The following is an 11,757-nucleotide window of genomic DNA, read 5'->3' on the forward strand; positions in this document are numbered from 1 at the left end:
GCCCAGGTATGTCCTGTACACAAAAGGCAGGACAAGTCCAACCCGGCCAATTACCGCCCCATCAGTCTACTCTCAATCATCAGTAAAGTGATGGAAGGTGTCATCAACAGTGCCATCAAGCAGCACTTGCTTCGCAATAACCTGCTCAGTGACGCTCAGTTTGGGTTCCGCCAGGGCCACTCAGCTCCTGACCTCATTACAGCCTTGGTTCAAACATGGACAAAAGAGTTGAACACAAGAGGTGAGGTGAGAGTGACTGCCCTTGACATCAAGGAAGTATTTGACCAAGTATGGCATCAAGGAGCCCTAGCAAAACTGGAGTCAATGGGAATTAGGGGGAAAACTCTCCGCTGGTTGGAGTCGTACCTAACGCAAAGGAAGATGGTTGTGGTTGTTGGAGGTCAATCATCTCAGCTCCAGGACATCACTGCAGGAGTTCCTCAGGGTAGTGCCCTAGACCCAACAATCTTCAGCTGCTTCATCAATGACCTTCCTTCAATCATTAGGTCAGAAGATGATTGCACGATATTCAGCACCATTTGCGACTCCTCAGATATTGAAGCAGTCCGTGTATAAATGCAGCAAGACCTGGACAATATCCGGGCTTGGGCTGATAAGTGGCAAGTAACATTCGCGCCACACAAGTGCCAGGCAATGACCATCTCCAACAAGAGAAAATCTAACCATCTCCCCTTGACATTCAACAGCATTACCATCGCTGAATCCCCCCACCAACAACATCCTAGGGGTTACCATTGACCAGAAACTGAACTGGTGTAGCCACATAAATACCATGGCTACAAGAGCAGGTCAGAGGCTAGGAATCCTGCAGTGAGTAACTCATCTCCTGACTCCCCAAAGCCTGCCCACCATCTACAAGGCACAAGTCAGGAGTGTGATGGAATACTCTCCACTTGCCTGGTTAGGTGCAGCTCCAACAACACACACGAAGCTCGACACCATCCAGAACAAAGCATCCCACTTGATTGGCACCCCATCCACAAACATTCACTTGCTCCACCACCGACGCACAGTGGCAGCAGTGTGTACCATCTACAAGATGCACTGCAGCAATGCACCAAGGCTCCTTAGACAGCACCTTCCAAACCCGCGACCTCTACCAACTAGAAGAACAAGGGCAGTAAATGCATGGAAACACCACCACCTGCAAGTTCCCCTCCAAGTCACACACCATCCTGACGGAACTATATCGCCGTTCCTTCACTGTCGCTGGGTCAAAATCCTGGAACTCTCTTCCCAACAGCACTGTGGGTCTACCTATGCCACATGGACTGCAGCGGTTCAAGAAGGCAGCTCACCACCACCTTCTCAAGGGCAATTAGGGATGGGCAATAAATGCTGGCCTAGCCAGCGATGCCCACATCTCATGAATGAATTTTTTAAAAAGAAGCATAATTATGTAATATACAGCAGTTTGTTTGTGTGTGCAGTTAATTGCCCCACAAGCTCATGGGATGTCTATAATTCAAAAAGAAAGACTTGCTTTTATATAGAGCTTTTCATAATCTCAGGCCATCCCAAAGCCCATTACAGCCAATGAGATACTGTTGAAGATCAATCACTCTTGTAGAAAAAGCAGCAGTCAATTTTCACACAGCAGGATCCCACTCAGAAGTGCAAAAATGACCAGATATATTGTGTTTTAACTATATTGATTGAAGGGTACACAAGAGGCCAGAATTAGAAGACAGCAGGTATCTTGGAATGTTGTGGGGCTGGAGGAGATAACAGAGATAGGGAGGGGCGAGGCCATGGCGGGATTTGAAAACAAGGATGAGAATTTTAAAATCAAGGCATTGCTTGACTGGGAGCCAATGTAGGTCAGCGAGCACTGGAGTGATAGGGGAATGAGACTTGGTGCAAGTTAAGACACAGGCAGCAGAGTTTTGGATGACCTCAGGTTCACAGAGAGTAGAATGTGGGAGTCCAGCCAGGAGTGTGTTGGAATAAAGTCTGGAGGTAATGAAGGCATGAATGAGGGTTTCAGCAGCAGATGAGCTGAGACGGGGGCGAAGTCGGGCAATGTTACGGAGGTGGAACTAGGCGGTCTTAGTGATGGCACGAATATGAGGTCAGAAGCTCATCTCTAAATTATTTCTGACCACACCATCAGGTTGTGACAGAAACACCTCTTAAATACAAGCATTTGTGATGTGGTTGGATTCTAAGGTAAAGCCGATGGCATTTTGGATCATCCTGCCTTAAACCCAGGGATCTTCCACATCATTTCTAGCCTGACCCCAACACACATCACATCTGACTTTTGGGGCTAGGAAGTCAGGTCCAGGTATATTGTTCAAGTGGAATTAGTGTCAGAGGTCAGTGGATAAATTTTTATATAATACATTGAATTTGTATTATTATTTATAGTTAAATAGCAAACAGGAATTTATAATGTAATAGAAAGACAAGAAGCACAAGCAGCTATATTTTGAATATATATTACTAGTGGATTGCCCATGGCGATAGATATAGGGAATCAGTACCAGATCATGTGGGTCACGCAGATGTAATTTTTTCATATTTTCATTAAAAGTTCTGCGCCCACATTCATAATAGAAACTGGCAAATAAAGCCTGGCTACCCGACCCGAACCTGACCAAATCCGACTACATGTGTCGGGTCCGGATTGGGTCGGGTCTATATTCTGTGTCCAGCATTCGGGCTCGGGTCGGGTTGGCTGTGGTCGGGTTTTGTTTTGTGTTGTTTTCTTTTTAATCTACTTTTTGACACGATTTGTTTTCTGTACTAATAACATGTTTGATATTTTCGGGTCAGGCATGAAAAAAAAAATTGAAGGACTCGGGCCCCGGGTCGGTTTTTAATTTTATACCCGAGTCGGGCTTTACTGGCAAATTGGTTATGTAACTTGTCACTCATCCCAGCACCAGTGGTCAACTAGAGTTAAGGCGTAATTACAGCATGACAAGATTGCATAGGAAATTGCCATTATAAATGTGGACATAGGAATTTCAAATGAAAAAGAATGGACAGGATAAACATGCCAATGTAAGATTTATAAAATATTAACTAGATATGAAAGTGTTATTGTAACAGTTTTATTATAATCTATACAGCGCAATGATGATTTTCTTATGTATAGTAGTGCTAAAATATAATTATTATATAATAATGGATTTCCCAAAGCATTGTTCATGGTGAGTTGAGATCATTGAAAACTCTGCTGTCTGCAGAATTTTTTGAGGAGGTGACGAAGATGATTGATGAAGGAAGGGCAGTGGATGTTATCTATATGGACTTTAGTAAAGCCTTTGACAAGGTCCCGCATGGCAGACTGGTACAAAAGGTGGAGTCACACGGGATCAGAGGTGAGCTGGCAAGATGGATACAGAACTAGCTCGGTCATTGAAGACAGAGAGTAACAGTGGATGGGTGTTTTTCTGAATGGAGGGATGTGACTAGTGGTGTTCCGCAGGGATCAGTGCTGGGACCTTTGCTGTTTGTAGTATATATAAATGATTTGGAGGAAAATGTAGCTGGTCTGATTAGTAAGTTTGCGGACGACACAAAGGTTGGTGGAGTTGCGGATAATGATGAGGATTGTCAGAGGATACAGCAGGATATAGATCAGTTGAAGACTTGGGCGGAGAAATGGCAGATGGAGTTTAATCCGGACAAATGTGAGGTAATGCATTTTGGAAGGTCTAATGCAGGTGGGAGGTATACAGTAAATGGCAGAACCCTTAGGAGTATTGACAGGCAGAGAGATCTGGGCGGACAGGTCCACAGGTCACTGAAAGTGGCAACGCAGGTGGATAAGGTAGTCAAGAAGGCATACGGCATGCTTGCCTTCATCGGTCGGGCTATAGAGTATAAAAATTGGCAAGTCATGTTGCAGCTGTACAGAACCTTAGTTAGGCCACACTTAGAATATTGCGTGCAATTCTGGTCGCCACACTACCAGAAGGACGTGGAGGCTTTGGAGAGGGTACAGAGGATGTTTACCAGGATGTTGCCTGGTCTGGAGGGCATTAGCTATGAGGAGAGGTTGGAAAAACTCGGATTGTTTTCACTGGAACGACAGAGGTGGAGGGGCGACATGATAGAGGTTTACAAAGTTATGAGCGGCATGGACAGAGTGGATAGTCAGAAGTTTTTTCCCAGGGTGGAAGAGTCAGTTACTAGGGGATATAGGTTTAAGGTGCGAGGGGCAAAGTTTAGAGGGAATGTGCAAGGCATGTTTTTTACACAGAGGGTGGTGAGTGCCTGGAACTTGCTGCCGGGGGAGGTGGTGGAAGCAGATACGATAGCGACGTTTAAGAGACATCTTGACAAATACATGAATAGGAAGGGAATAGAGGGATATGGGCCCCGGAAGTGCAGAAGGTGTTAGTTTAGGCAGGCATCAAGATCGGTGCAGGCTTGGAGGGCCAAATGGCCTGTTCCTGTGCTGTACTGTTCTTTGTTCTTTGTTCTTTGCATCATAACTCACACCAAGTTCCACTCATACATCTTGCCTGTGCTCACTGACCCACATTAAGCAACGCCTCGATTTTAAAATTCTCATCCTTGTTTTCAAACCCCATCCTATCTCTGTAAGCTCCTCCAGCCTTACAACCACCTCTAGACCTCTGCCAATTCTGACCTCTTCGGCATTCCCAATTTTAATGGCTCCAACATTGGTGGCTGTGCTTTTAGCTGCCTAATGCCTAAGCTTTGGAATTCTCTTCCTAAACCTCCTTGAATCTCTACCTCCCTTTCCCCTTTTCAAGATGCTCCTTAAAACCTACCTCTTTGGAAAATCTTTTGATCATCTGGCTTAATATCTCCTTAAGTGGCTCAGTGTCAAATTTTGTTCCATAGCACTCCTGCAAAGAGCTGTTTTATTAAGTTAAAGGCGCTATATAAATGCAAGTTATTGTCATTGAGTTAGGCATTGAGTTTTATTACAATAGGCATGATAAACCTAGGGTAGCTGGGTCATTTGAGAACTCACGGAGTGGTTGTCCCAGTCACTCCAGGCCCAGGTAAGCATCCCATACTCAGGGTTACGAGCCATGGACAACGGTGAAAAGAGTGAATTTTCAATGGTGGTGGCGGAAGAACTGGAACCTTGAGGGACAGTGGCTGCTTCCAGGTGGTGGATCCTTTGAGAAGAGGACTTGTGTTTCCCTTTAAAGCACACATGAGGAAGGCAATGGAAACCTCCTCATGTACTTTTTCTCCAGTCATGTTGCCCATGGGAGGCTGTTATGAGCAACTTAAGAGGAAAGCGCAGGACCATGAGGCATGGAGAAATGAGCAGAGTACCTGCCTTTGGGCAGATCACCACGACACATGATAAACTGTTTAATGTACAATCTATTATTAGAGCTGCTGAAACACAGAGGCTGACTGAACCAAATTCTGTTTTTGTTACATGCTATACTGGGATTTTTACAGGTATTTTGGGATTGATTTCAGTGACTCTACATTATTCAGTGATAATTGTAAATGAGTGGCTTTGATTATTAATATCCTTTATTCATTTTTTTATCATCTCTTACCATTTTTAAATATTCAGCAAGGTGGCATACATGGCCTATCAGTTTCGAGATTGATACCCTGGTGATTAGTAGCGCTGGGCTTTAGTAGCAGTAGGTTAGGTCTTGAGCTTTGTACGAGGGAGAGTCCTTGGATTTGGCAGCACTGTAGAGCAGGGACAATAAGGTGAACTTTGACTCACTAGATTCCTGAGATCTGTTAGGAGGAAAGACATGGGGCAGAGGGGATCCAATCTGTTAGCATTTCAGAAGGGGGGGTGGGGGGAGGTGCCCAGGTGTGCAACTCCAGGAAGACTAAATTAAGTATTATAAAAGCAAAATACCGCAGATGCTGGAAATCTGAAACACAAACGAGAAATGCTGGAAATACTCAGCAGGTCTGGCAGCATCTGTGGAGAGAGAAGCAGAGTTAACGTTTCAGGTCAGTGACCCTTATTCAGCAGTTCTGTATTTGAGTATTTCCAGCATTTCTTGTTTGTGTTTCTAAATTAAGTATTGTTTGATTGGTTCCTGAAAAATACTGCTTTCCTTAGATAAATAAGTGTCACAATATTAAATAACTAAAAAGATTTCACTGTAACTCTCAAACATTAAATAAACACATGATGGCATGAAGGAAATTAATTTCAATTTCAACCAGAAAAAAATATCTATTTCAGTTTTGGAACATTGTTGGGAGGAGGTAATGCAATAAATTGCATCTTCTCTCAATGTCTAGTCTTGCTGTCAATTTTAACCAGTCCCCAAATTTGCCTCCGAAAACATTCTTCCTAAAAGTCATAACACTTTCTGATATGAATCTAATAGAACGATTTCCACTGTTATTAGACGATATTAAAAACCATTAATTATCTCACACTCTCCTGGTTTTCCCAATCAATAGCAAATAATTAATGCTTCACCCACTTTAGCTGTATAAATAAATCTTATGCTAGCAGTGATCTGCTTTGCATTGTCAATGTAAACAGTGGGCAGGGTATTTATCTTTCTCTCTCAGCTTGATTTGCTCTCTGAAGTAAAAATGTTAATTGCTTTCACCCAGTTTGTATTCAAATCATTTTCAAACAAACACAAACTGAGATATTATGACACAAAATCTAGCGATAATTTTATTTTTCTACTAATAAAGTGATGGGCTGTTTTGAAATTTCAAAGCTTAGAATCAAAACAAATGTGCAATTGACACTGCCCATTATGTTTGAAGGGGTCTTTGCCTGGTTCTATTTCTCTCTCCCTCTCTCTGACAACCTCCCTGTGATAGAAGAAGACTCGATGTTCACTTTTCTCTAAAATATTTGAAATTCACACTTTAACTTTTCTTCAAATAGTTTAGTGAAATAATCAAATAGATATATATTGTTACAGGCTGGGGAAAAAAAGCATTCTGTTGGGCTGACAGAATTCTGACTATCTGTACACACTGCACACGCTCAGTGGACAGAACCTGCCTTCAGATAGCAGATTATTCATGGTTTTAGGGAAAAGTATCAAGGTCTAGGTATTTGAGAGAGGGCGAAGGCATGAAGTAAAAACTTTAAGGCATTAAAAGGCACCCAAAAATTCTATCGGTAACTTCGATAAAGTTATTGTCAAATGTCATTTTTGGACGTTTTATTTATTGAAACTTTACTTTGACATCAGGAATTTAGGTTACTGAGGAAAAATGGGAAACAAAATGATATAATGTGGGTTCAGGAAATGGGGCAGTGGGACCCAGTCTGGAGGGGATGCAGGGCTGCCGCACCTTGCTCCTCCATCTATCCAACTTGCACTAAATCCTATATAATTCCTGTATTCTGATCTCTCCGCACCAACAAAAACATTCCCAGTCATGTACTGCACACCGCCTCATAAACGCAGTGTCTTATCATATCTCAGGAGCATCCCAAGGGGCCTCACACACAATTAATCAGCATGAAATTCAGTCGTTGTTATGTAGCCATAATGTGCACAGCAAGATCCCACAAGCGGCCATGAGCTGAATGACCAGTTAATCCGTTCGTCCGCGGATGAATGCATGTCAGAACCTCAGGAGAGAACACCATGTTTTTTTTTTGAAACTTTCTATTGAATCGCTGAGCTAGGTGGGGTATTGAATTAATATCACAGAATCATAGAGTCATTGAAAGTGGTTCAGAAAGAGGGCACGTGACCAACAAACGAGCCACCCAGTCTAATGCCACTTTCCGGTATTTGGTCCCTCGCCCTGCAGGTTAGGGCAGTTGAGGTGCATATCCAGACACCGTTTAAATGAGTAATAATGTCTTATCCAAAGGACAGAATTCAGAATTCCCCATCCCACAGTAAGGCCCTCGCTCAGTCTGTGCCTGGAGTGTCCGCCTACATTGTGCGTTGAAGTCTCGGCTCGAAAACATTCTTGTCATCTCCCTTTCCCTCAACTCATTCTCCTTTTCCGTGACCACATACCGCTTAGTTGCGCGCATTTGAACAAAAGACAAAGGTTCTGCTGCAAATAACAGGCGGGCAGGTGAGAACAGCTTGGGAAAGGTGCTGTTACACGTTCTTTCAATATCAAAGTGTTGTTAAAGCAATTTAGCAGATACACAGCGGCGGCCAAACTCATGATCATATATTTCATTTGATACATTGTCTAACACTGTATCAAAAAAATCTTTCAACTAAGTGTCCAGATTGCAACATTGAGCGCCGGTTCTCAGCGCTTTAAATGGCTTGCAAATCCCAATAATATAATCCCAGTAATGTCTTGTCTTCTTGTCTAACCACCTATTCTGGCTATTACCTGCAGTGCCATGGAATACTGGAGTGTGTCTTTTTACAGGAGACTGTTTGTTCTGGGCTGTGGGGTTTGATATGGAATATCCGCATGAGAATATTTTGTAACTCTTGTTTGAAGTTTGAGTGTAGAGAGAGGGAGGAGCAAAGCGGGGTGATGGTAAGGGGGGTGGGGGGGGGGGAACATTCCGCCTGGAAACCCCGCTGTATCCGCCCGCAAATCCCCCCATTCCGGCCACCAAGACAACACCGACCCACCACCTGAGAGCAACCCAGTGAGTATCCATTAACCCAGCCCTAGTGTTCGCCCTCCCAACACCTCTGTCGAAAAACGAGCTTTGAAACGAGTGCTATCGAACGAATCTCACTGCCACAATTGGATGGCGTCGGACAGTATTCCGAAACGCCAGTTGCCAAAGCAAAGCTGAAATCAGATCGAATTAAGTTCTGTGGAGGTGGGAGTCTAAATTAGGACAGTGGGGCTTTTTTTTTTGCAGTTCCGCTCAGTGGACGCGACTCAGGGATTCCGTTTGCACTAGTGCTGCAGGCAGCGATGTCCCCAAGGAGCAGGTGAACACAGGGCAGGTGGATGGAGCTGCACTGCAGACGGGTTCATTGCTCAAATAGACACATATGCACCCAGAGAGAAGTGAGAAATAGGTGCTGATATTGCCTGGCAGCTCGGCTCTCTTGGAAAGATGCTGAGGAACTTTGCAGTATTAAAAGAGGCCAGTACTGTCTGTTAAAACATGTATAGTACCCATTCTGTAATCAAAGATCTATCTATCTATCTATCTATCTATCTATCTATCTATCTATCTATTTTTATCTCCACATTTATCTGTCTTCCATTCTCTGCTTTTCTTTCTCTCTCTTTAATCTTTCTCCTACTCTCTCCCCATCTACCTGTCTCGCTGCCTCCGTCTGTTTCGCTCTCTTTCTCCGTCTCACCTTCGCTACCCCCGTTCGCTTCTAACTCTCTCCACCCCCTCGATCAGCCCCCTCTGTGTTTCCCCGGGTCCTTTGCCTCTCTGCCTTGCTCTAATTCCCCCCGCTGCCAACACAGCCGCTTTTAAAGCAATTTCCCCAAATTGAAACATCCCCTTGTTATTTTTTTAAATAATGACCTTTAATAATGGATACGAGTCCCAAAGCAAGGAAAACAGTTGCCAATATTCCCACAGTCCCTTCCGTGTCCAAATGCTTTAAGAATGACTGTTTAATAAAAGCTGGTTCGATCCTTTTCGGTTTTTTTTTAGTCTTTTCAAATGTTGGTCTTCATCTGTTTTTTTACAAGAGGGAGAGAAAAACCTGGGCTCGAAAGTCCGGTGCAGTATGTGCCAAAGGACACTCTTTACGCGTGAGTCACCTGCCTTCCCAAACTCTTCATTGTTTTTATAGCTCCTTTTTCCCTTTGACTTTTCAGAAGCCTGTTGCACAGAAACCCCCACAAAATGAGTTTCAAATTGGATACATATTGAGGTTCTTTTGTCTGTCGAGGGTCGTACAGGCCTAATTAAATTTGATCCTGACAAATAAGGCACGTCGCCACCCATTAATCCTAACTCCGCTTTCATGCCGCACTTGCATTCAGGGCCTGTATATCTAGTTCTTCAAATATGCCCACTCAGTGAGTTTAATCTATTGAGAAACATTTGCAGAAGTCTATTGTCCCCGCGATCTTGTAGCCATTTTCCATTAGAAAGGCGAGGAAAGGCCGCTTTGAGACATTGAGAGATTGGAAAGAAAAGATCACTTCAATTCTATAACATATTTACGCGTTTCCAACTTTTTTTTATAAAAAAAATTTAAATGTGAGCCCCCCCCCCCCTCCCCCAAGGCTTTAAAACTTTTTTTAAAGGCACATTCACGCAATGTACTGAGAGTTCGGCTCAACTTGTGTAAAATAAAACCCTTGCATTTTGACTAAATTAGAGGGTAAAGATAAAAGCAGATGAAGCGCGTGAGAAGATCTTTGTGGAAACGCATGTGAACAGAGGAAGTAATTTGAATAATAGGAGTAATATCTCGACCTGTCGCAATGAATCGGAGCCCCGTGCTCGGCGGGGTAACAACTGCGATTTGCTTGCGTTGTCTTAAACGGCGTTTTCTTAAAAATTGCAGTTTTAATTTCTGTTAGAAAGGCGCGTCGTTTATTAACAGAATCTCATTACATTCGCAGGGCAAATGATGCTCACAAGAAAAGTACATTTAAAATTTGAACTAACGGATGCTGAAAATCAGAGACCTGAGTCAGGAACTGAAGAAGCAATCTAGAAAACATCGAGTTGAATTTAGATGAATGTACAAGCTCGAATATGTTCAGTTAGAGTGTGGTTTATTATTGTATTCGTTTCACATACAAAATGAAACAATTAACAATCTAACCCTTGGCTCCCATTTCCTCTTTCAATTTTAAATGCATTTTTAATATTTAATTTTCCCTTTATCCGTTCTCAATTTTAATCCGTCCAGTCTTTTTTTTTAAAAACCTTTCTTTAAAAAAAATTTGCCACATTGGATCCGGGCGGGCGTTTTAGCCTCGGAGCTTAGATATTCCAATAGATGTTGAATCCACAGGTGGCGGGGGGAATTCCATTTGAGGCAGAGAATCTTTTTTTTTGCTGCTTAATACTGAAGAGAATTCTATAATTCGCAATATTGTTCCCTTCCTGTAACGGTGAGTATTAAAATTGAGCTAATATTAAAATTCCTAGATCTCATTCACAGAGTTAACAGATGCCCCCGTGTCCCGGTATATTTTCAGGGTCGGTTTGGTAACCGTTAAACGAATGAAAGTTCTCTTTCTTCAAGATGCCCCTCTTTTTGTATTGGATGTAATGAATGTTTAAACTGCTATAAATCTCACTCATCCCAGCCTATTGGGTTCAATCGAAAGGAGCGAGCAGTGCGAACAGGCTATGAAGGCAGCTGCTGCTCTGCTGCTAATCTCTTCTTCTCTGTCATTCATTCATTCGCAAGTTTCTTTCTCTGCATTTTAAATATATCGAGATATTTATATCATTAATCCCCCCTCTCCAATTTCATTCATTCCATCTCCCCATGAGGCAAGAAAACTTGTCCGGGTTTGACCCGGTCCTTCACTTTGGGACTTCAATATTTTAGAGGGAATGAATTTTTAAAAAGATCGCTTTTATTTTTTTTTAAAAAGCCTCTTCAGGAATGGGCGTGAAAGATCGGTCTGCTTCACTTTGATCCGATTTGACATTATTTCTGATCGCTCTGAATGAGAGGCAGAGAGAGACTAAGAGGAGGATAGAGATGTTCAGTGAGAGGGCCAGACTGCTTTTCTGTTCCAAATCACCCCTGTCTAATACTTAAAATGTATTTAAAAAGATGAAAACAGGAGCGGACTGTTGGAAATCCGACAAATATTGGAGCCTTGCTGACAATGAGCAGCCGCGCGTCTGATCAGCACCAATGAATAATAAAGTGGCAAGTTTCTCGCTGGTAACAA

General features: G+C 42.9%; 1 protein-coding gene across 1 annotated transcript in view; it reads left to right on the plus strand.

The window, feature by feature from the left end:
• The window catches only part of fubp3 (far upstream element (FUSE) binding protein 3), a 134,545-nt gene extending 123,942 nt beyond the window's left edge, over window positions 1-10,603 (plus strand). Inside the window, exon 18 of the mRNA XM_068012272.1 lies at window positions 10,462-10,603. Within this exon, the coding sequence (XP_067868373.1) occupies window positions 10,462-10,556 (95 nt within the window). The 3' untranslated portion in view covers window positions 10,557-10,603. The remainder of the gene's footprint in view (window positions 1-10,461) is intronic.
• Window positions 10,604-11,757: the final 1,154 nt, after the last annotated feature.

Source organism: Heterodontus francisci, chromosome 32, assembly GCF_036365525.1.
Source record: "Heterodontus francisci isolate sHetFra1 chromosome 32, sHetFra1.hap1, whole genome shotgun sequence".
In the NCBI taxonomy this organism is placed as follows: domain Eukaryota; kingdom Metazoa; phylum Chordata; class Chondrichthyes; order Heterodontiformes; family Heterodontidae; genus Heterodontus; species Heterodontus francisci.